The following is a 23,340-nucleotide window of genomic DNA, read 5'->3' on the forward strand; positions in this document are numbered from 1 at the left end:
TTTGCACCCACTTCTGTCTTTGTTATTCGCCCGTTGTCTTTACACAGCGCTGTGAATACATTTAAATACATAAGTAAATATTTTGCAGTTCTGCCTGTCAAATGAAGTTCAGGGCAAAGCTTCCCCATGTTAAAGATTTGAGTCGCGGGATGACTACGTCATTCAACACGCGACGGCGAGCAGGCTTCTCCATGCTGTTTATCTAGAGTCCAGCGTGTGTGTTTTTGACTCGATCTTGCTGCGATTCTCGTCTTTAGTCATGGAGAAAAAAGGCCCAAATCCTGTTGGGAAAAAACCGAAACCCCAAAAGATGAAAGCGAGCGTCGACCCCGTCAGAAACTTCGAGAAATGGAAGAAAAAGTACAACCGGACCAAAGCACGAGTGAAGCAAGAGAGGGCGCAGAAGAAGAAGCCCGAGTGGCAGGTAGAACGAGAGTACATCGATAAGCTGGTGAGCAGGTATGGAGAAATCAACCTCAAGGAGGTTGTCAAGTTCTCCGACTTCCCCATTTCTAAGAAGACCTTGCTGGGCCTGCAGGAGGCTCAGTATCGGCAGCCTACGGAGATCCAGCGGCAGACCATCGGCTTCGCTCTGCAGGGGAAAGATGTTCTCGGTGCGGCTAAAACTGGCTCCGGTAAGACTTTAGCCTTTCTCATACCGGTCCTGGAGTGTCTCTACCGCCATCAATGGAGCTCCATGGACGGCCTCGGTGCTCTCATCATCTCTCCCACCCGAGAGCTCGCCTACCAGACCTTTGAAGTCCTGCGCAAGGTGGGCAGGAACCACGAGTTTTCTGCAGGGCTCATCATCGGCGGAAAAGACCTGAAAAGCGAGTGTGAGAGGATTCACCGTACCAACATTGTCATCTGCACCCCGGGCCGACTCCTCCAGCACATGGATGAAACGGCCACCTTCCACGCGTCCGACCTCCACATGCTGGTCCTGGATGAGGCAGACCGCATTCTGGACATGGGCTTTGCAGATACGCTCAATGCCATCGTGGAGAATCTCCCCAAGTCCCGGCAGACTCTGCTGTTTTCTGCCACGCAAACCAAATCAGTCAAAGACCTGGGCCGGCTCAGTCTCAAAGATCCGGAGTATGTGTGGGTGCACGAAAAAGCCAAGTTCAGCACGCCAGCCACGCTGGAGCAGAACTACATCGTGTGTGAGCTCCACCAGAAGGTCAACATGCTCTACTCATTCATTAGGAGCCACCTAAAGAAGAAGATCATAGTCTTCTTCGCCTGCTGCAAGGAGGTGCAGTACCTGTTCCGAGCTTTCTGCCGTCTCCGGCCAGGCATGCCCATCCTGGCTCTGCATGGAAAACAGCAGCAAATGAAGAGGGTGGAGGTGTACAATGACTTCCTCAAGAAGCAAAACGCTGTGCTTTTTGCCACCGACATAGCTGCCAGAGGCCTGGACTTCCCTGCCGTCCACTGGGTGCTGCAGTTTGACTGTCCAGAGGACGCCGACACATACATCCACAGGGTGGGCCGGACGGCCAGGTACAAGGAGGGTGGAGAGGCCCTGCTGCTGCTGCTGCCCTCGGAGGAGAAAGGCATGGTGAAGCAGCTGGAGGAGAAGAAAGTTCCCATCAACAAGATACAAGTGAGACATCATCTACCCATTACACACACACACACACACACACACACACACACACACACACACACACACACACACACACTGTTCAGTAGGTTTATGTAAAACAGTAAAATAACTGTTTGATGTTTTTACTCCATTTAGAAGGAGATATTTCAAACCCTCGGTACAGTACTTTGCATTACTCCCCAGGAATTAAGATAAGATAAGATAAGATAAGATAGAACTTTATTAATCCCTCGGGTGGGTTCCTCTGGGAAATTCGACTTCCAAAAAAAAGCACAGCAACGACCGAAGTTACAGTTACAGAATTGTTATATATATATATATATACACACACACACACACACACACACACACACACACACACACACACACACACACACACACACACACACACACATATAAATACAGAGACAAATATAAATAAAATATACAAAGGGGATAAATAGAATAAATAGGAATAAAAATAAAAATACAAGTGAATTGCACATTTCAAGTATTGAGTCTATTGCACTGTTGACTATTTACAAAAGGTATTGCACAAAAGGTATTGTACAGTGAGGTGAAGAGCTTAGTAGTGTAGGCACTACACGTTAGTATAACACTGTTAATATCTGCACAAACTGCCGTCCTAACGAGGTGTGCACACGTCAAATAACTTTTTAAGTATCACTACAAATCTGACAGAAAAGTTGGTGAAAAGACTCACAGTGGTGACAGCAACTCAAATTTAGGAACAAGTACAGGCAGATATAATATGATTATGCTAAACCCAATACTGCTGATACAGCTTAATGTGGTACTTATATTTCAAATATTGCAAAATAAAAAACCTTTATGTCCGCACATCTCGTCACCCAGAGCTGTACTAGTCTTAGAAACCTCCTCAGAATATATTTATTATAGTTCATTTATTTAATATACATTTATATGTGGTTTCAAACAGGCAGATTTAAGTGTAGTCACAAAACATTACATAAGATCTGATTAACTTAATTGTTTGGCTACTTCCAGGTGAACCCAGACAAACTGCAGAACGTGCAGCAGAAGCTGGAGGCCTTCCTCGCTCAGGAGAAGGAGCAGAAGGAGCGAGCCCAGAGGTGTTTTGTTTCCTACCTGCGCTCGGTGTACCTCATGAAGAACAAAGAGGTGTTTGATGCCTTTAAGATCAAGCTTCACGAGTACGCTTTGTCCCTCGGCCTCGCTGTGGCCCCAAGGGTTCGGTTCCTAAGTAAAGCTCAGGCACAGAAAGTAGAGAAAGAAGTGCAGGAGGAGGAGTCTGAGGAAGAAGAAGAGCTGAGGAGATTTAAGGCCCAGCTGAAAGGAGAGGTTTCTCGTGAGGAGCGGCAAAACTCGGAGTCAGACGAGTCCAGTGAGGATGAGGACGGTGGTGATGAAGGAGGTTTGGATACGTCCAAGACATTAACCCCGAGTGCAGGTGACGCTGATGACGATGATGATGATGATCTACGAGACTTGGACCTGCTGACAGTCAAACGAAAGGATGTCTTTAATCTGACGGAGGATCAGCAGAGTCCAGAGGATCCTGAAAATGACCCAGAAAAGAAAACTGAGAAAGAGACAAAGTACAAAGAAGCTAAAAAGATCCTCAAGAGAAAGTTTCAGGTAAACACCAAAGTGACTTTCAATGAAGAAGGTGAGGCTGTGCAGCTTTGGCCACCAGTCCAGCAAGCAGTGACTGCTGAGGATGAGGGGGAGCAAGAAGAGGAGGACGTTTCGGGAATCAATGTGGAAAAGGCTCGGGAGAGGCTGAAGCGGGAAGATCAAGAGTTTGATAAGCAGGAGTACAGCCGCAAGGTGAAAGCCAAACACCGAGAGAAGCGGCTGAAGGAGAGGGCTGCCAGGAAGGAGGCAAGCAAGCGGGACCAGGACGAGGAGGACGAGGTCGTGGCCTACCTGGCCAATGACAGCGAAGACGAGTTTGACCCCAGTGCCCTGCCAGATCCCGACAAAGTGCACTCGTCGTCTTCTTCGTCGTCAGAGGATGAGGAGGACGAGATGGAAATGGGGTCGTCTAAACGGCAGCACAGCAGTGAAGAGGAAGAGGAGGAGGACAGCGAAGAGGAGGATGAGAAGCATACAGCAGGAAAGAGGAGGAAAGTGAGCGATGAAGATGATGAGCACACAGCTCTGGACACTGGTCTCTCTTTGGCAGAGGATGAGGAGTTAGTCTTACAGTTGCTGGGTGGGCGAAGGTAGATGACCCAAAGAGAACAGAACGGTTCCGTCAGTTCTAATGAGGAGTACTCAAGCTGTTGCAGCAGCTTCAATCTGACCAGTGTTTTACTCTGCAGTGCAAACGTGCAGGTGACTGTTCAGTCCAGAGGCTTCCAATCAGAAACTGCCATCAAACGTTATCAGGACTGATCCCATTGGGTGTGAAAGAAACACTGCTAAATGTTGCCCCGTCCTGATTGGCTTACACAAGAACAGAGTCATAGCAAAGAGACGAGCCAAACATGCTCCTAGAGTGAAGCACCAGTCAGTCATGTTAGAGCACATTAGCAAAAAATAAAAGCTCACTTTGAGGCAGAAGTTGTGACCCAGCTGTTCAAAACAGAAGAAAGATGGCGGTGTGCCATTAATGTGTAACTTTCTCTGTAAAACAGTCAATTCCAGTTTGTAATGCAGACTTTCAGACTTTAAACACGAGCTCGGGGTTGGTCAGTCTCAACAAAGCTTGAGACAGCAACATTACTGAAGGTCCTGCAGAGGGACAATGAGTGCATCTTTATTTTACATGTATTATGTTTAAACTGTTGTGGATTTGAAATCAGTTCTACTTTTCCCCAAGTGGCTAAAATGGCCATTAGGCTGCTGAGGTTAAGACTAGGTCATTGTGTTATTGCACTCATAGTGGGATAAAACCGTTTCTGGAAGGTAGTCTGTGACTTTTCAACTGAAAACCAAACAGGAAGTTGTTTTCTGATGCCCACATTAGTATCTGAGGGGTGATCGTTTTCAATCATTGTCCACTGTTAAATGTGAACAGGTTAGCTCCACGATGCCAGAGCTGCTGATGAGGACAAGCGGTGCCTGGTTGGCATCCATGGGGAGCTGTGTTTCTCCAAAAGGACTAAACAGCTTAGTTAATGCACCGATGTTCCCTGTGGCTCCCTGGCTCACCCCTGGAATCGTGGCCTCTTCTTCTTCTTCTTCTTGATCCATGAATATAATTTCATGTCTGAGAGTCACAACTTTGACTTGTCTGATTATTGAGTTATGCTATTAAAATATTTGTAATCATTGAAGTTTTCTTGTCATTGGTTTGAACTTTAAGGACTTTAGGGGTAAATTTCCAGGAATTTCAAGTGAATTCTAGTGACCTGGATGGATCAGCCTGCTCTAAAGTCAGCTGAAGTGCTTCTCTCGGTGTGTGCCTGTTTTTCACAAACATGTACTTCTGTGAAAAATTAAGAATGTCAGGATTACAGTCAGATTGATTTACATTGAGATTTCCCACTTATTTTGCTCCACAGATGCGACGCTACACCCTGCATGTCCAACATGTGTCCAGCAGGTGGAGCTAAAGTGACCCAGTAGCTGCTCATCTCAGTGATCGGCAGCTCCTTGGTTATGCACGTGTTTGGGCTGTTATGTGTTGAGAATGAGGCCGGGTGATGCAGAGCAAGAACAAAAGAGACTTAATTGGAAAAGTGCAAATGTAGATTTAAAACAAATTAGCTTTGTTCCACTACATTTCCCCGTACAAAGCAATTCATGCAATAGACTCAAAAATCCTTTCAGATTCTTATTCAAATATGAAGCAATCGTCTTTTATTTTATTCTATCAACATGCAATAATTTGGTTTGACTGCTCTAAAATAACATCTGAATTTCTACATGTTTAAACACTTGACAATGTATTTAACTCATATGTACCTATTATGGAGAATCATACATGTCATATTTAATCGTAATTATTGAGTCTTTAATGTTGCAGCTGGGGGTGATTTTAATTATATTTATGATGCTTAACCTATATTTTAACAGTTTGAGTGATTAATGTTGTACGCTAAATGAAACAGCACAAACTATTGTTTAAGGAGCCTTTACTGAGTTTACAGAGTAATATTTAGCTGACAGTTTATGCTGAAGGTGAAGAAACAGAGGAGGACGGGCCAGCCTGTGTTGGAAATAAAACCTTAGAACTGTTAACAACTTATATTTATTTATCTTATAAACCTAAATGTTTTTAGTTTACTGTGAGTGGATGTTAATTTAGACATTAGCAATATTCACCTAGTTGTCTTCTCCTTACCATGTGTGAAAGTAAAAGGAGCTCCTGGAGCAAACCGAAGGGAAAGGTTAGGGAAGTATAATCAAGGTCTTGTTACCCCCAGTCTCGGGCCTTTCCAAACACACACCTGAGGACAAAAGGAAGCCAGCTGCTTTCAGAAGGGTTGGTATGTGTAAAAGTTTCTGAACAAATTTGTGGATTAATTTTATTTCTTTGTTAACCTGAAACTATCACCTTTGAAAATGACAATCCATGTTCTCACCCAATGACATCAGAATAGAATAGAATAGCCTTTATTGTCATTGTACAGAGTACAATGAAATTGGAGTGCCACTCCCTTGGTGCAAGTTTCAATAATAAATATCCATCCATCCATCCATCCATCCATCCATTCGCTTCCGCTTATCCTTTTTCAGGGTCGCGGGGGGCGCTGGAGCCTATCCCAGCTGTCATAGGGCGAGAGGCGGGGTACACCCTGGACAGGTCGCCAGTCTGTCGCAGGGCCAACACACAGGGACAAACAACCATTCGCACTCACATTCACACCTAGTGGCAATTTGGATTATCCAATTAACCTATCCCCACAAGCTGCATGTCTTTGGACGGTGGGAGGAAGCCGGAGTACCCGGAGGGAACCCACGCAAACACGGGGAGAACATGCAAACTCCACACAGAAAGACCCCGGCCTGATGGTGGAATTGAACTCAGGACCTTCTTGCTGTGCGGCAACAGTGCTAACCACCGTGCTGCCTAAATATAAATGTAAAATATAAAAAGTACAAAAAAAACAATCGTAAGTACTCAAACATGTATGTACATATATACAGGATAGCAGCATTAATATAATGACAGTATGAATAGCAGCATCAGTGAGTTACTACAACCATACATCTAGATCGCTGAGGTCTGCTGAATACATTTACATTTTATTCAAATACTGCCAAATCACAACTTTAGTTGCATTGATGCACTTTATACTGTAAGGTAGTGATGGCCCGCTTGAAGCTGACGCTCCGGTGCTTCAGAAGCGCTGTGTCGAAGCTTGATTTGTTTGGCCAGAGTCACGTGATCAGTGACGTCCGAAGCTTCATTTAGAGCCTAACTGCTTCGGTGTCTGATTCCCTGGTTTATAAGCAGGTGAATCATTCGCGTTTTGATGGTGACAGATAGCGAACCAGTGATCATTCCACTGGGAGATTTGGAGGCAGCGAGGAAGAGAGGAGGTTCTGTTGTGTGGGAGAATTTTGAGTTGATTTTGGTCGATCGGGTGGGTTTTCCAGCTTTGTGTTCTGGCCCTTTGATTTTGTTTGTGCGTGTTTATTATATCTGAAAACAGGAAAAGGGAAAAATGTCAATAATCTGCTTCCATAATATAAATATCATTAAATAACTTTAGAAAAACTTCCACTTGATTCTTTACATGTAATGTTGTAAAAATATATATTTTATTGTTTAATTAATCTGAAAATGTTAGTCTGCCAAATGTGCAGCAGTTGAATGTATTTATTCTCTTTAGCTGATAGTTTGTGTGGTAGACTGTATAACTGCATCTCTACCAGTTTCTCTGCACTCCAGCCTCCTCTGGGCCATGTGAAGGGATTTCCCTTAAGGCAGGAGAAATTATCTCCACGAAAAGGAACAGGTTCGGCCATCGCACAGTGGAATACATTTTCTTTTTAAATAAAAATGAAAAAGGGTTACCTTAAATACATATTTTTAATTTGCAAGTTCATAAGCATTTTCTCTTCCCAGTTCACAATCAGTTCTAACCCCCAGGTCAAAAATATGTCTGGGAAAATTTCCCTAATGTAATATTATTTATAAATATACCTGTCTAGCGGTTAATTGCATAAGTGCATGGAGGCAGGACCTCAGAGCAGAAGCATACTCCATAATGTGTTGTACATTATTATATGTATTTATTATATGTAATGTGGTATTTTTCAATTATTCTATTTACCAACATCAAGAAGTCACAAGCAAAGGAAGACCACACAACGGTGCATGTTTAAACAAGGAGAGTTTATTAAACAAATAAACCACATTTTTTAACCCCCCAAAAATACACGTTCAAAGCAACACAACGGCGGCCCAATATCAGACAGAATTCCACTCTGTCGAGTGGGCAATCGTTATGAAGCAGTTGGTTTTATTTTGTGGATTCAAGCTGCTCTTCATATTTTTGGCCACCAGATGTCACCAGAGAGGACTGTGTTGAAAAGCTTCGAGTAATGAAATACTTTAAAATTATATTTTGGGGATAAAATTTAGAAGATCGACCCCTAATTACCTGTTTCTTTTATGGAGAAGGAGGGCAAGTGCTCTAAATACTGCACGGCCCTAAATCTACATAAAACAGAAACCAAAGAGTACATCTATTTTACCTTTAAAGTGAAATTCAGAATAGATCGATAAGAAATAACTCGCGGTGATTTATTAATAAAGTTCGGGCTGGGTCATCTTAGCTGCAGCCCTTGAATGCAGCATAGGACAGCCCGTGAACGTCACACCGTTCTCGAAGCTACCACAGGTGAGCTCGTGCGCCAGGCCTCGTTCCTCCAACGTTTATGTCACGAGTGTCCAACTCGTCCTCGAGAGCTGCTGTCCTGCAGCTTTTAGATGCATCTTTACTCCAACACAGCGTTAATCTAATGGTTAGATGACCTCTTTAGCATGAAACCGAGTTTGGCAGAAGCCTGGTAACAAGCCATTCATTTGGTTCAGCTGTGTCGGAACAAGGATGCATGTAAAAGCTGCAGGACAGCAGCTCTCAGAAATGGAATTGGACCCTTTGGTTTATGTGACTGAACCTCGGTGTGTGGGAGATTTAGCACACAGGTAACGCTTTGTGTCTCACTGTTAGGTAAGCATGACTTGGATGGGGAAACGTGTCGGACCAAATAAACCTTTTCCCGCTTTAAACTTTTAGCGCAGCCTGTATGTGAGCCCGGCAGGAAACGGGGTTTACCCTCGGATGCTCCTGGTGTTTAACACATGCATACATTTTAAAAACGAAACCGTTCTACATGTAGCTGTCCTGAATTTATTATAGCTGAAAATGATAAAATCGTCTTGTAATTATTAGCATTACATTTTGCCACAGCCGCCATTTTCACCGGTTGGCTCCCAGTTTCGCTTGATTGGATTCAGAAATCTTTCACCAAAACTGGCCGAAATGATCTTGGATTCAGGCCCAAGGAGTCTTAATTTTCCGAAGCATACATGGGTCAGATCCAGCTGAAATAGAAATTCACAGAAATGTCCTAAAACCTGGAATAAACGAGTACTTTCGCACTTCCGGTGTCCTTCTTTTCGTGTTAATTGTTTTTCGAGTGGGGGGGTTGGTTGTGTCTCAGGTAAGATCTGTGGTTAACATGAGCCGGTTTCATATTTGTTTGCAAATACATGAAACTTTAGCTACTCCATGTCGAGACAGGTGTTTGCTAACAGGTTGAGATATTAGACACACTTTGGCACGATGCGGGTGACATTGAGTCTAGCAAACCACGGCGCGTTTGAAAAACTCCTTTGTTGTATTTAACTATGCTTTTGCTTTGCAGCTGAACCCTTCTTTCGTTCAGCTGCAGTCATGGCCACAAACAACGTGGTTACTGAAGCTAACAGGCTGGAACCCCAGGCAGCACCCGGGGATGGAGACGCTTCTGTTCAAGTCAGGATACAAGTCGCTGTCACAGCTGCAAGCATGTCACAGAGTGACTCTGTCTCAGCCCCGCCTAAAGTCGTCCCGAGTGGCCAGCCTTCAACCTGTGCAGTGTCAGGGCCTCGCACCTCACCTCCTGTTGTGGTGGTTGCAAATGCAGGCGTGAGTGCAGGTAACCAACAGACAACGAAACAGCCTCAGAACCAGGTGGCCTCCGTGAAACAGGTTACAACCACAGGAAGGACGGTGTTGATAACTGTTCCCAGATCAGCAACTGCACAGCCAGTCACTCCTCGACTGCCACAGGCCACCTCCCCACATCTCCCAGCCAATATCCAGATACCTCCAGGTGAGCTGCACAACCCGCTGACTGTAGTCTACACTGTAATCCCATTACAGATCCTCCTTTATTATATTCCAAAACCTTGTTGGACATGTGCTGTCTATAATTTGCTAATAAACACTTCAGTTAGACGTGTCACCTGCAAGGATAATTCATCAGTTTATTGTAGTGTTTGGGCCACATTTATGGCAGGTATGATGCTGATCCGCAGTGACAGTGGGCAGCTGATGCTAGTATCTCAGCAGGCTTTGGTTCAGGCTCAGCAGGGACAAAGACTTATCAGTGGTCAACCCACCAGGATACTTGCACCGCAGGTGGGTGCATGTGCGTGGCTGCTTTTCTATGTTATTTAATAATGACAGATGTGTGATTGCACCTGTGATGTCAGCTGCATGTCTGCTGTTCAGGTGTGTGCAGCAGCTGAAAGTAAAAGGAATGAGAATGTAACAGTGATCAAGATGACGCCTACTTCCAGTTTCCAGCAAGCAGCACCAGTCCAGAAGACTGCTGTGGTAAAATTACAGGAGTCTGTTTGCAGCTCACAGTCACTGATTGCATGTTATGCAGTGTATGACTGTGTGCACCTCTGACAGTTAGTTTGTTCTTTTAGGTATAGAAAGAAAATCCAAAAAATCGATGCAATAATTACACGACTGATGGACACATTTGTTTTCATTTGAAGTATAAAAAATGTCATTTAGTGACGGTGCTTGAACTTTGTGTTAATAACAATACGTCATCTTTAATCAGTAACACTAATGAAAACAGAATGATGCTGGAAAGTTGCAGTTTGATAGGATCCCGAGTTGAGTAAAAGCAGAGCTCTCCAATGAAACATAAAAAATAATGAGCAACAAACACCAGAGAGGCTCCTGCTGCTGTGATGCTGGCTTTTCTTTGCTGTTCCTGGTTTTAGTTTTTGGTGACTTTGTGTTCAGGTCATTGGTGTTGCCCCCAAACCAGCTCTTGTCCACACGGTGAACGTGGTGTCTGAGCGAGGCAGCCATGCTGGCACTCAGGCAGCAGGCGCTAAAAAGGAATCAGCGCCCACGTTTAGCAAGGTGAGTGCAACCAGGCCCAGCTCCCACCTGCACACTCAGCTTGACCTGGCTCAGCAAGAAGCCATCAAATGAGTTTTTATTTAGATTTTTACTGATACTGTTTATAAAATCCAAGGATTTGTTGTACTGTCAAAGAGGAAATCTTTTCACACAGTTTCCAGTTCAGACTAATTTTTGTAATCTTATACTGGTGTAGCTGCTGAGTTCTTCCTCTTTAAACCAACTTTGTCAGGGACAGCCAGTCAGAACAGAGTTTGAGTTAGGAGTGCAGGAATCCATATGAGGGATATCCTCTCACGAAACACACGACAAAAAGCAGCCACAAATTGAGTTTTTAGAGTAGATGATAACAGCTGAGATAACAGATGAGATGTGATTACTAAATATTTCACCAACAGGAGACGCTGGAAAGTGTGAAGAAGTGCAAGAACTTCTTGGTAACGCTGATCAAGCTGGCCTCCAGTGACTCCAGATCTGTGAACGTGGCTAACAATGTCCAAGCGCTGGTCAGGAGTCTGCTGGTACATCTCTGAAGACACTTTGTTTCTCCTGTTGTTTTTAACCTTGTTTACAAAAAGTATTGTTACTAGGCAGACTGAAAGAGGCTTGTTGGTAAGAGTTAATAAGTTGTTGTATTCTTGTGCTACACGTTTGTAATTTTTAATTCTTATCATGAAGTTCATTATTAAATTACCAGCTTATTTATTTATTTATTGATGAATTTTTTTACCTGCAGGAAGGAAAACTGGAAGCAGAAGCGTTTACGGAGCAGCTCTATGACACGTTGAAGTCGACTCCACAACCCTGCTTGGTGCCTTTTCTCAAGGTATTGAGAAGTAAAGCCGCAAGCAGCAATTTCCTAATGTTGTAAACCTGCTCAACATTTGGCAATAAAACCCTTTCTGATTCTGTTGCTTCCTCATCTCCAGATGTCTGTGATTGATTTAAAAATAAAAACCTTTTTGCATTTGTGTAGACTGCGTTACACTTTGCTGAAAGGATGTGAATCACATTGATCATAGCTAGACTGTTACATATTTAGCTGATGACATTTCTGTTTCCTCATTGCCACCAGAAAAGTCTTCCTGCGGTGCGTTGCCTTACTGCAGACCCCCAGTTATTCATCCAGAAAGCTTCAGCTTCCACACCCCCTCCCTCAACACCGTCCTCCAGCATAAAGCAGTCCAACACTGAGATAGGAAAAACCCTCCAGAACAGGCAGCAGGTAACCAGATGCAATATTTTATGGGGGGGAATTTGACATTAATTGTACCAAACATAAACCATGTCTGATCTGTGATCTTATTCATGGATGTTGACGTGATTAAAGGCATTGCTGAGCAGCACTGTTGTATTTGCAGCATCCATGGAGGTTCACAGTTTAACAAAAGTGAAATTCACTGACTTGAAATGCAAAAAGAAAAATCCAGCTGTGCAGTCGGCACAAGAATATATAGTCAAAACAGAAATCAGAGATGGTATACTGAGGAGGAATCGTGCTGTTTTAAATGCATTAAAATGTGGACCTGACTTTGGTCGTCTTGTATTTGCAGGACTGACAGTAAAAATATTTCTTCTTAGGAACATCCTCATGTTACATTAAGCATCCCACAGCTTTTCACGTTGCTGTGAAAGTGGATTAACATTAATGAGGTGTGTGTGTGTGTGTGTGTGTGTGTGTGCGCTCCAATTACCTGATTACACTGAAGAACTTAACATGATGCAACCTGAAGTAAGACATTTGAAATTATTCCACCTTTTTTTTATTGATTTCAGCCATGACACACACAGTTAGCAACAGCAAAGTTGATTTTGATTTCAGAACAATGTATGTCCATTATACCCTCCAACACCCCCCAATCCTGGATTCTTCCTCTTCCAGGTCCACACTAAACAAGACACGGCAGAGATCCAGTCTCCACACATAAAAATATCTCAAGCCACATCACCCAGTCACACACCCACACACACAAAAGAAAGTGAGTAACAAGCATAACCAAAAAAACCAGAAACTTCATAATGTCGCCTCGCTCAGTTCACTTCAGTCTCAGGAAGTAAAGTAATAGTGTCCACCAGTAAGAGAAATGATTTCCAGGTTTTGTTAAATTTCCTAATTGAACCTTTTAGAGAGAATCTAAGTTTTTCTAACTTTAAGTTAAAGAGTACGTCCCTCACCCAATGGTCATGAGTTGGGGATGGGGAAGCTTCCACTTCAACAGAATAAGCCTCCGAGCCAGTAAAGTGGTAAAGGCTAAGGCCTTTTTAAGGGGGCCAGATTACTGTAAACTGGGGGGGATGCCAAACATTGCGGAGAGTGGGTTAGGAGGGACAGTCCTCCAAAATGCACTCGGTTTAGAACAAGACCAAAACACGTGGACATGGTTGGCAGGTGATCTGCTACAGGCATCAGTAATGGTTGGATAGATCTTAGATAATTTTGTGTTTGTATAATGTGCTTTACAGACCACCTTGCACTGAATCAAAGCATGACGGGCACAAATTGAGGATGAGTGAATGAGTTTCAAAGCAGAATCCCACTGCTGTTCTGGCAGCTCTTCCTCCCATCTCAGCTTAGTAGGAGAAATTGGTTTGGGGACCAAAGCATCTAGTATTTTATACAAGGCTGGTATCAGTCTGTTTTGATGAGGGTTCGTCTGCAGGATCATATCCAGATTTGTTTCTGGAGGCCGATTGGAGAAAGTGAGGGAACTGCTTTTTTACAAAATCTAGCCTGAAGATAACGAAAAAGTTGGAATCAGGCAGGTTGTATTTAGACGATAGGTCAGCAAAAGATAGAAAGGTGTCCTGACTGTACAAGTCCTTAACAGCCCTGTCATTTATCTTTCCAACTGCTAAAGGCCGCATCAGTGTTTGAAGGTGCAAAATTGCAATTCTTTAGTAAAGGTGTTAGCAAAGACGGCCCACGTAGCCCAACGTATTTTCTGAACTGTCGCCAAATAGTTACCGTTTCCTTAGCTATTGGATTCTCCCCAACAAGGGTCGGAGAGAAAGGGAGTGGTGAGCTGAGTATTGATGATGATGAGTAACGGCAGATAATAAGTAACAGTAACTTAACCCAGAGAATAAAGTCAGCCCCCAAGCCAAAGCTATCCATCACCTCGTAGAGGAAGCTCCACTCGACGCGGTCGAAAGCTTTCTCTGAGTCATGAGATACCACAACCTCTGGAATTGAATTGCACGATGTCTGGATAATATTCAAGAGGCGTCTTGAATAATGATATGAGTGCCTGCCGGCCGCGAACCCCGTCTGATCGAAGGAGATGATTTGTGGCAGAACACGTTGTAGCCAAAGTGCGAGAATTTAGAAAGTATTTTAAAATCAATATTTAAAAGAGGAATTGGTCCATAACTGCTGCACAACAGAGGATCCTTGTCTTTTCTCAAGATTAAACAAATAGTAGCTTCGGACAAAGTCTTGGGTAATTGACATTTTGAAAAGGCTTCATTATACATATCTTTCAACAATGGTGCCATAAGATCAGCATTGGCTTCATAGTATTCTGCAGAGTAGCCGTCAGGGCCCGGCAATTTACCCGTGTTTAAGGATTTAATGGCTTCTTGCACCTCTGCTACAGTAATTGGTCCCCCTAATCCCTTCGTCAGATCTCTATCTATTCTTGGAAAATGTATATTTTGGAGAGTTTCTTCTGATAGAGGGGGAGAGCTTGAAGTGTACAGATCGAAATAGAAACAAACAAATACTTCATTAATTCTAGAGCTGGGCGATATGAGATTTTTTCATATCACGATATGTTTTTTTCATTTCAGGCGATAACGATATCTATCACGATATCAGCCAAATAACTATATTTGTAAGATTTAAATGTGCTGTTGCTCACAAGTAAAATGTGAAATAATCAGCAGCTTGTTTTTATTTAAATATTTATTTCCCATAATAAGTTCAACAGGGTAGATGTACTTAAGGAACATGAGACTTTTTCAGATAAATAAAGGCAAATATTGCAAACTACACAAAAGGCAGCCGCTAAAGCGTTTAAGTTTCAAAATAGAACAAACAAAACAGACTAAACTGTCAATTCCACTTAGAAACAAAATATTAATTCTACAAATAAATCTTAGTTTGTTTTACAGAAGAACAGACAAAACTGACTAACTTTTGTCAATATCAAATAAACTGAGAACTAAAAGGAAATTCTCAATCTCTCCTTGTTGTATAGCTGAGCTTTTCAAACAGTTTTAACAGTTACTTTAGTCTGACAAAAGCCGAATGACGAATTAGCGCTTCCAGTCAGAGACTGAGGCTACGTCCACACGTACACGGGTATTTTTGAAAACGGAGATTTTCCGTTTTCGTTTTAAAAAATAATCCCGTCCACACATAAAGGGAGAAATGAAGGAAAACGCTGCTATGAACATGCCAAAGCAGCAGGTGGCGCTAGATTCCTAACCGTGCAGAAATGTTGGCCAATCAGAAGTCTAGAAGCCTCGGTGGGAAAAAGTAAACAAAGCTGGGGCATAGAAGCAGAACCGAGTCGTATGTGTGGACGGACAGTAACTGTGTGTATATGTAAGCATTTAAACACTGCAGAGAGTAGAATTAACAGTATTGTAGAAATTCATTTCACCAAAACAATAACGTGGCGCACAGTGTGACGCATGCACCAGTTTACTGTATTTCCAGACTTGATTTCGGCACATTTACAGTGCACGCTACTCTGTTTTTTGTCAGACTTGAAATAGCCGAAATACCTTCACACTGCGGAGCTTCTATGGCTCTTCCGTTCGACAATCTCTCCGGCATTGGAACCATCATCTGTTTTCTCTTCGGTCACGCTCGGTTGATTTCTCTAGTCGGCACACTCATTTCCTCCATTACCCGCTGGCTGCTTCCCAAACAAACACACGTGCGGCTTGGCACTTGTGCTGTACGTAACAAGTCACGCGACGTGACGCTGCGGCTGTGATTGGTTCGGCTCTGCGCTACTTAATTTGGATTGGCTGACCTTTTTTTATTTTTTATTTTTTTAAGAGGACAAGAGCCGAGGTCTATCGCGATAGCTTAATTTCTCTATCGAGTAAAAGTTATATCGCGATACATATCGTTATCGTTCTATCGCCCAGCTCTAATTAATTCCCTCTGGGTCCGATATTATGTCGGAGCCAGACGTTTCCCTGCCTTATCACCGGATTCAAAAAAGCGTTGCTTTGTCTTAATTAATTGAACCATAGCTGTTGCGGTGGTGGTTAAATTGAGACTGGCTTGAAGTTTCACACGTTCTGTATAGAGGTTAGGATCTGGGTTCGATGCATATCTGCCATCTAGATCTTTGATCTTATTCAACACACTGGGCGTGTAAGAAAGCTGAAACAAAGCTATAAGCTGGCCTCTCATGTAGGCTTTCGACGTTTCTCATAGTACACCTCTCGACACTTCAGTGGAATCATTCAATTCAAGGAAACGTGAAAGCTGTGATCTGAAACATTTTGTGTAGTCATCCCTTATCAACAGGCTAGAGTTGAATCTCCAGTGTTTAATGGGTCGAGACGGGGTCGCTAATAACGCATCAAAAGAAACTGGTGAGTGATCTGAAATGGGGATAGCACGATACTCCCAGTGGCTAATTTCACAGAGAAACCTAATATTGATAAGGAAAAGTCTATGCGTGTATATGTGTGGTGGGGATGAGAGAAACGGGAAAATGCCTTTGTCTTAGGATTCGCATGTCGCCATGGATCCACAGCTGAGTTTTGACAGATTCTGGGGTTTCAGCAGATTTACTCAGGGAACAGACCTTAGTTGACGATCTATCCAGCAGAGCGTCCTGAACCAAGTTAAACTCACCTCCAGTAATGAGATGATAGTTTTCCAAGTTTGGGAGTGAAGAGAAAAGTTTAGCTATAAAAGATTCATCGTCCCAGTCGGCCCGTACACGCTGCCAGTAACACAAGTGAGCCCTGCGAGTTTCCTGACACAAATCTGGGTCCGCAATAACTTTATGTTGCTCAAACAGAATATTATTACGAATAAGTATGGCTGTCCCTCTATCCTTGCCGTTAAATTTGGAGTGATATATAAGTCCCGATCCAGTTTCTCTTGAGTCGCCTCACTTCTTTGTTGCAGAGACGCGCCTCTTGAAGAAAAACCACATCTCCTTTCAACTGCTGTAAATGCGCCATGACTTTGTTAGTTTTGGTTGCATTTCCTGCACCCCTCACATCCCAGGAGACGATTCTAAGACCACTGATTGTGTTCAACATACCTTACTGTAGTCAGACGGGTCTATGATTTGTTGACTTGGCTAAGTTGAAAGTGGCCGAGGGAAGACTGCTGTCTGTACTTGAGGTAATAGACTGTGAACAGGAAGGAAAAAGAACAAAACACCGGACTAGGGATGGGTATCGTTTAGGTTGTATCCGATACCGGTGCCAAACCGGTATTTTTGAAAGGGTGCTTGAACCGGTGCCTAAAAAATGGAGAACACAAAATTGGTTCAAAAACCTCTCATGTTCAGCTGTTTTTTTGTAAAAAGATAACAATGTTAGCCTTTTCTGCAACTATGGGGCATATATGGTATCACTCTTGGCTGGAAGCAGTGCTTAAACAATGGAAAACACAAACTTTGTCCAAAAACCTCTCATGTTTAACTGTTTCCCACTTTTTCTTTGGTCATTTTAGCCTTTTTGGCCAGGGTGAAGGGAGTATCTGCCATCAAACAAGAAGACAGCCGCATGTAGCTATGATGGTGTTTGCTAGTTCACCTTACATGCATTAATGTAATAACGTGGTTAGCCTACTCAACGTAAATTACACACGAACAACATTAAGCTACTCACGCAGAGAAGAACGGCTGCTGCTGCATCATCATCCTCATCATTTCTGCTACACTGGCAGGGCTAGGGGCCAGGACTCTCCTCTTCGGGTTTTTGGGGGATGTTGCTAACTCCGATAACAGGCACCACACCCGCAGTAGATGTGCTCGGTGTGAGGTCTCGCAGCAAGCTATCAAATACGGCGCATTTCTGGGCTTTTAAAAAAAAAACGCTATGCGTCGCCAGGTGTTTCATCAGATTCGAGGTGTTACCTCCTTTGACAGTATCACAGTATCAGCTTAAAGCACTTGTTGCTGCTGAGTTTGCATCTTTTGCTGTGAAGTACAGCCAGACTTTGACCGCTTCGCCTTGGGCATTTTTAATCTGTAGCTCTAAAAGAACGGACGTACCTGGACCCGCCTACTGTCCTCGGAAACGTAAAATGATTGGCTAGAATCTAAAGTGTATCACAGCTCAGGAAAAAAAAGCACCGAAATGTGCGCTGCTTTTCGGTCTGGTTACTACTGTTTATGTCAGAACCGGTGCCATCATGGCACCAGATACCGGTACCCATCCCTACACCGGACAATACAAATACACATGGAACGACATAAACTGGACCTGGAAACCCCTGAAAACAAAACTTGCAAGTGTCCACTGCACAGCAGGGTGTAAACGTTCCCCTGCAAAGACTTCGGCATCACCACTCTATCTTCCCTGTGGCGGCTAAGGTCTCACTATGAAAATACACCTTGTCCTTGTTCTACTAGAAAAATTGAGAACCAGGTTGTATCTTACTATACAAAAACACACAAAAGAAAAACACACAAAAAATCAGAGGTGTTGTTGTCCAACATTTGAAATTATAGTTAAGATATTAAGAGCCTTTTTTATTATATTTATACAAATGTGTATGAGATATTTAGATGGCATAGAAACTTACAGCTGGAGTCATTTTTATGATCATAGTGTTGGATTTATGATGATGACCTTTTTTTAAAATGCAGGTTTTCCAGCCTCGAGGAGTGGCTCTGAGACCTGGCCTGACGACATTAGTCCAGTCCAGAAATTGCATATCTAAGAAACCCACCACTCGGCCCATAGTGGGATACTCGGGAAAAAACTTCTCAGGTAAACTTTGTTAAAATTTAGATTTGGAGCCACGTCGAGGTGAACACAGAACTGATCAATCAGCTCATTTTTGTTCCTCTAGTTGTTTATTTCATTGTGAGGGTGTTGTTTTGTTTTTTTAATAATTGTACACAGTCAGGGTGCTTCAGTGTGTCCTCACAATGTTTCAGGAGACCTAAATGTGTTTTTTAGGCTTTAGAAATTCAAAAGTGTAGTGGAATTACATGTACAGACCGTATGACACCAAGAGACGCTTGCATGACCCTGGCGTGCTCTCACTCTTTATGCATTTTGCTGTTTTATAGGAGGTTTTTCGGTAAAGCAGCCCTTCCCTCGTGAGCCACCTAATTCTACCAAATTTGCATTCAGAGACAGTTCAGGATCTTACAAGTAAGATATAAAGTTCACACATTTGAGACTTTAATAGGAATTTTGTGGTGGTTGGAATCGGTGCACTATGGGGTGGATGAAAGGAAGTGTGTAAAAGCAGCCCTACATCCAGCTGTTTGTCCTTCAAAGTGGAGCTGTGCTGGTTCACACAGCTCGCACCCTTCATATGCACAATCCGCCGTCACAGAGAGCGGGTGTCTTCATCTGTGGCAGGTGGTTGTGTGACATCTGAGATCCAACAGTCACCTAATGTTGCATGATGAGAGAATATTAAGCAGCAGTCTAACTGCAGCAGCAACATTTAATCACAAACGTCCTCAGCACAAATGTGTGTTGTGTCCCAGAGAAGATGATGATATTAATGACGTCACCTCCATGGCTGGAGTCAACCTGAGAGAGGAGAACGCACAGATCTTGACCAGCACGGTTGGTGCTGTGGTGCAGTCGTGTCAGGATCAGCTGTTCCTGTCCACTCACCCGGTGCTCAGCAGAATCCTTCACACAGGTACAAGATCCACACTGAGACACATGTTTATTACAGACACTGTCTCAGACTAGTCTCTGAGACTCCCAGGATGTGATATTGTCATGCACCCTCTGTTAGGACAGGCTCTGGGAGTAACCGATGTTGGTCCAGATGTGGTTGCTTTGGTTTCTCATGCTACTCAGGAGTTTCTTCGTGGGCTGCTGGAGAAACTCACTGTAATGGCAGAACACCGCAAGACAGCCCTGAAGGTAAAGATGTAAAACACAGGCATGAATAAGACCCGAGCAGGGATGCATCTACTAACGCCACGAGGTGTTAATACATGCATCAGCCGCTCATCTGAAAAACCCAGCTGAGGTAATGTCCATCTAGTTTACTGTGGCATTCCTGGTGCTTGGCACTTGTTAAGATGTTGTTAACAAGATGTTATTTTGAAGCACTATCATATACTTTATATGGAGACATGGCCTGCAAAGGACCGTGAACCTGTGGCAAACTAATGCAACATGTGTGTTAAATTTGTCTTTCAACAGCAGAACTCGTGGCACACGCAAGTCAGTGACGTTCGTTCTCAGCTTCGCTTCCTGGAGGAAATTGAGACCTTGCAGAAGAAGAAGAGAGATGAGGAGGAGAGGGAGAGATTGCTGCGTTTTGCCAGAGTAGGTGAAGCCAGAATAAGGCTGCACTCTTATCAAACCGAGAATTTTACAACTCTAACACGATTAGTGTTTTTAGATTCAATGTGTCTTTGAAAACAACTACTGAGAAGAGTTTGTGCATTAAATCCTGGATTACATGTCTGGTTGTGATCACAGAGTCGCTCTCACACTGAAGATCCAGAGTATCAGCAGCTCAAGCAAAAAGCCAAAGAGGTGCGTTTCCTTCTCTAAAACCTCCACAGGAGTCATTCTTCCACCTGCCCCCGTTTATGTTGGCGTTTGTGAGCTCTGTTTACTCTGGGAGGCAGAAACTGTTGTTCTGACTGCAGGTTGGAATTGTGAAGAAAGAACATGTATATAACATGAACATTGCCACTATAAGTCCAAATTTAAAGGCTTGATTGTTTTTTGAGCCACATGTGACCACTTTTCAGATAAAAGTCAACTTAAAATTATCAGGAGGGTGTCAGGTAACACTACTGGTTAGTACGCATCATCCATAGACTGTTTGACTTCACAGAGGGAGGGATTGTAAACCTTAACTGAACAATGCTACATGTGGGCTGAATACAGATCAGCTGAAAGGGAAGGACAGGCGAAGTAACAGCAGTAAGAGTGGCCGAGGTGACCTGCTGTTCCCGTCCCACAGACTAGCAGTGCATCATCACGGAGATGAAGTCTAGAAGACTCGAGCAGGCCTGTGTCAGTCGAAGTAGCCACACCTCTGTTAATTCTGAAGCCTTGATAAGATTTAGTCTGTCAGTTGTAGTGAAGGAGAGATGCAGCCCACAGTCATTCATGTTCCAGGCCATAAGCTTCTCTATTCTGCTGGAAATCTGGGTCATTGTGGGAACGGCAGTTCGTATTTTATCGCTGGCTTCATTTCAGCATCAGGAAGTCAAACTCTGTAAGTCCCTGCTACTTTTCATGCTAATTGTTCGTTTAATAATACGATGGTGTGTGTGATGTTTTTGGCTGGCAGGAGACGGAGTAGTGTGAGGAAGATGAAAGGCAGCGGTAGCACTGCGGCTATTTAAGGAGGCGGAAACGCCACACATGGCGTGTTTAGCTGTAGCTGTGTAGCTCGCAGCCATCACGCCCCCAGAGGCTTCTCCACAGCAACACAATCTGTTCATTTACATGCCCTCCCACCCCCACACACACACTCAACCTCTGCACTGCACACAAGCTAGCACTTTGCCAAGTCTGTACCTACACAAGTACTGAGAGTATGAGTAGGTACAAACTGAAAGGATTCCCACTGGTGAATATCGTGCCTTTAGTGACACGCACTTAACAAAGTTGGTGTGGATTTGATTAACAAATCTTTGCCATAATTTGTCATATATATTTAGCTACAGCTGCCTCATCAAGCAAAGTGCATTTGCCTCTAAACCCTGGCTTATATATTGCATGTATAAAACAATGACAGTGTGTCCACGTATGCATACAGAAAATATGTGTGAAAACATAAATGTTTACGAATTCGTTGTCTTCTCTTTTCAGTTGCAACAAATAGAGGAAGCTCAGCTGCAGCAGAGGGAGGCCAACCTCGCTGCTCTGGCTGCCATTGGCCCTCGCAGGAAGAGACCCCTGGATCAGGCCGACAGCCAGGTGGGTGCACAAAGTTTTGTTTTCTATTCTTTTGTGGTCTGAATGGATCATTTCAGAAACATCTTTTCTAATTTGATATCTGTGAATGTTTAACCTGCTGCTGTAAAACTGCTGCCCTCCTCAGCTGATGAAGACACAGCAAATCTAGAACCTGCTGCAGTTAGCCTGTATAAGACTGTTAGTTTAGCTCATTGAGTCTTTAATTCTTTGTGTGTTTAAGTCGCAGCGCTTCAGGCTGTAGGTTTATAGATGGGGACGCTCTGTTAGCTGCACACTCTACCCGCTGCCTTTGAACTCCATTACCCAGAGGAAAAGACTGCGTGCCGCCTCTGTTTCCTCTCGCTGCTGCAGGCCTTCCTCCACGTCTGTACAGACTTTACCTCAGCTAGTTCAGCAAACATTGACAGGAAGCATGGAGTAGTGATGGAGAGAGCGCCATCTTTGCACAGATGTTCTTTTTCAATATCGAGTTAGATCACACATCAGTTATGTTATCAGTAACCAGAAGAAGCCTTTCCCCTTCATTTTAAAATGTTTTAGACATGGTTTGAAATGAGACTGATTTAAGTGTGATCGCGGAGAATATTTGAAACCTAAAGCAACATATTAGCTACCTAACAGGAAAGATGCTGTTTTAAAACCTGCCAATGAGATTATTTTTATTATGTCAGGATAATTACGAGCATAAAACTGAACGAGGGAGACGTCCTCTCCGTACTCTTGCTGGTGGATGGATCATCACCTCTGGGCTGCTTTGTTTTAAGAGATCAGATTAAATTAAATCTGTAGCAGCCAAGCGAGCTGAAGAGCAGGAGCATGTGTTTATGCCAGCAGGTTCATGCAGGGAGGGTAACACAGAAACTGTGTCTGTGTGTCAGGTGTGTGTGCTGCCCAGACCAGGTGTTCACAGAGTGACCCGGCTGATCCTGAAGGATCTGCTGGTGTGTATGGAGGAGGAACCCTTTCTGCGTCACTCTCTCACCCTCTACAAAGCCATGCTTTGATCAGCTGATTGTCTTCCTGCAGTTGATCTAAAATAATTTGTTGGAGTCCTCGTTTTGTGATATTCTGTTTTGCTTTTTGTCACGGTCGGGTTCAGCTGCATTTGAATCGCAGTCAGTTTTGGTTTTGCTGTTGTTCTGTTGGAAAAACTAAATGTGAAAGTGAGCACAGCTGTGTGTCCGTGAGCTGTGTGGAAAAAGTAAAGTGACTGTGGTTTCCTGCTGGATTGTTGGGTTTTTTCCACGATTAAAAACATGTTGAAATTGCACATCTCACTGTGTCTTTGTTTCTTACCTACAGTTGCAGATTCTTTCCTCTGCGACAGAAGACTGT

General features: G+C 43.5%; 2 protein-coding genes across 9 annotated transcripts; both read left to right on the plus strand.

Annotated features, from left to right (window-relative positions):
• Window positions 1-179: 179 nt before the first annotated feature.
• Window positions 180-4,873, plus strand: ddx10 (DEAD (Asp-Glu-Ala-Asp) box polypeptide 10). The gene is made up of 2 exons (XM_085247748.1): window positions 180-1,609; window positions 2,621-4,873. Exons 1-2 carry the CDS (start codon window positions 260-262, stop codon window positions 3,824-3,826), a joined length of 2,556 nt encoding a protein of 851 aa, XP_085103874.1. The 5' UTR covers window positions 180-259; the 3' UTR covers window positions 3,827-4,873.
• Window positions 4,874-8,375: 3,502 nt separating this feature from the next.
• Window positions 8,376-23,275, plus strand: LOC146558967 (transcription initiation factor TFIID subunit 4-like). 8 transcript variants are annotated; one of them, XM_085247660.1, is made up of 16 exons: window positions 8,376-8,397; window positions 9,428-9,877; window positions 10,064-10,185; window positions 10,279-10,383; window positions 10,810-10,932; window positions 11,331-11,453; window positions 11,669-11,758; window positions 12,008-12,157; window positions 18,732-18,855; window positions 19,161-19,245; window positions 19,590-19,750; window positions 19,850-19,980; window positions 20,266-20,391; window positions 20,548-20,604; window positions 21,898-22,005; window positions 22,884-23,275. In XM_085247660.1, the coding sequence occupies exons 2-16, from the start codon at window positions 9,457-9,459 to the stop codon at window positions 23,007-23,009; spliced, it is 2,052 nt and encodes a 683-aa protein (XP_085103786.1). In that variant the 5' UTR covers window positions 8,376-8,397; window positions 9,428-9,456; the 3' UTR covers window positions 23,010-23,275. The 8 variants fall into 8 exon arrangements, 7 of the variants coding, with proteins under 7 accessions (XP_085103786.1, XP_085103789.1, XP_085103788.1 ...); XM_085247663.1 differs by lacking the exons at window positions 8,376-8,397; window positions 22,884-23,275 and adding exons at window positions 8,410-8,705; window positions 22,226-22,853; XM_085247662.1 differs by lacking the exons at window positions 8,376-8,397; window positions 22,884-23,275 and adding exons at window positions 8,410-8,705; window positions 22,130-22,256.
• The last annotated feature ends 65 nt before the right edge of the window (window positions 23,276-23,340 follow it).

The sequence above is a fragment of the Mchenga conophoros genome, linkage group LG15 (genome assembly GCF_057382185.1).
Source record: "Mchenga conophoros isolate Kocher_MC1m ecotype Shallow Benthic linkage group LG15, M_conophoros_male_GT1.1, whole genome shotgun sequence".
NCBI lineage: Eukaryota > Metazoa > Chordata > Actinopteri > Cichliformes > Cichlidae > Mchenga > Mchenga conophoros.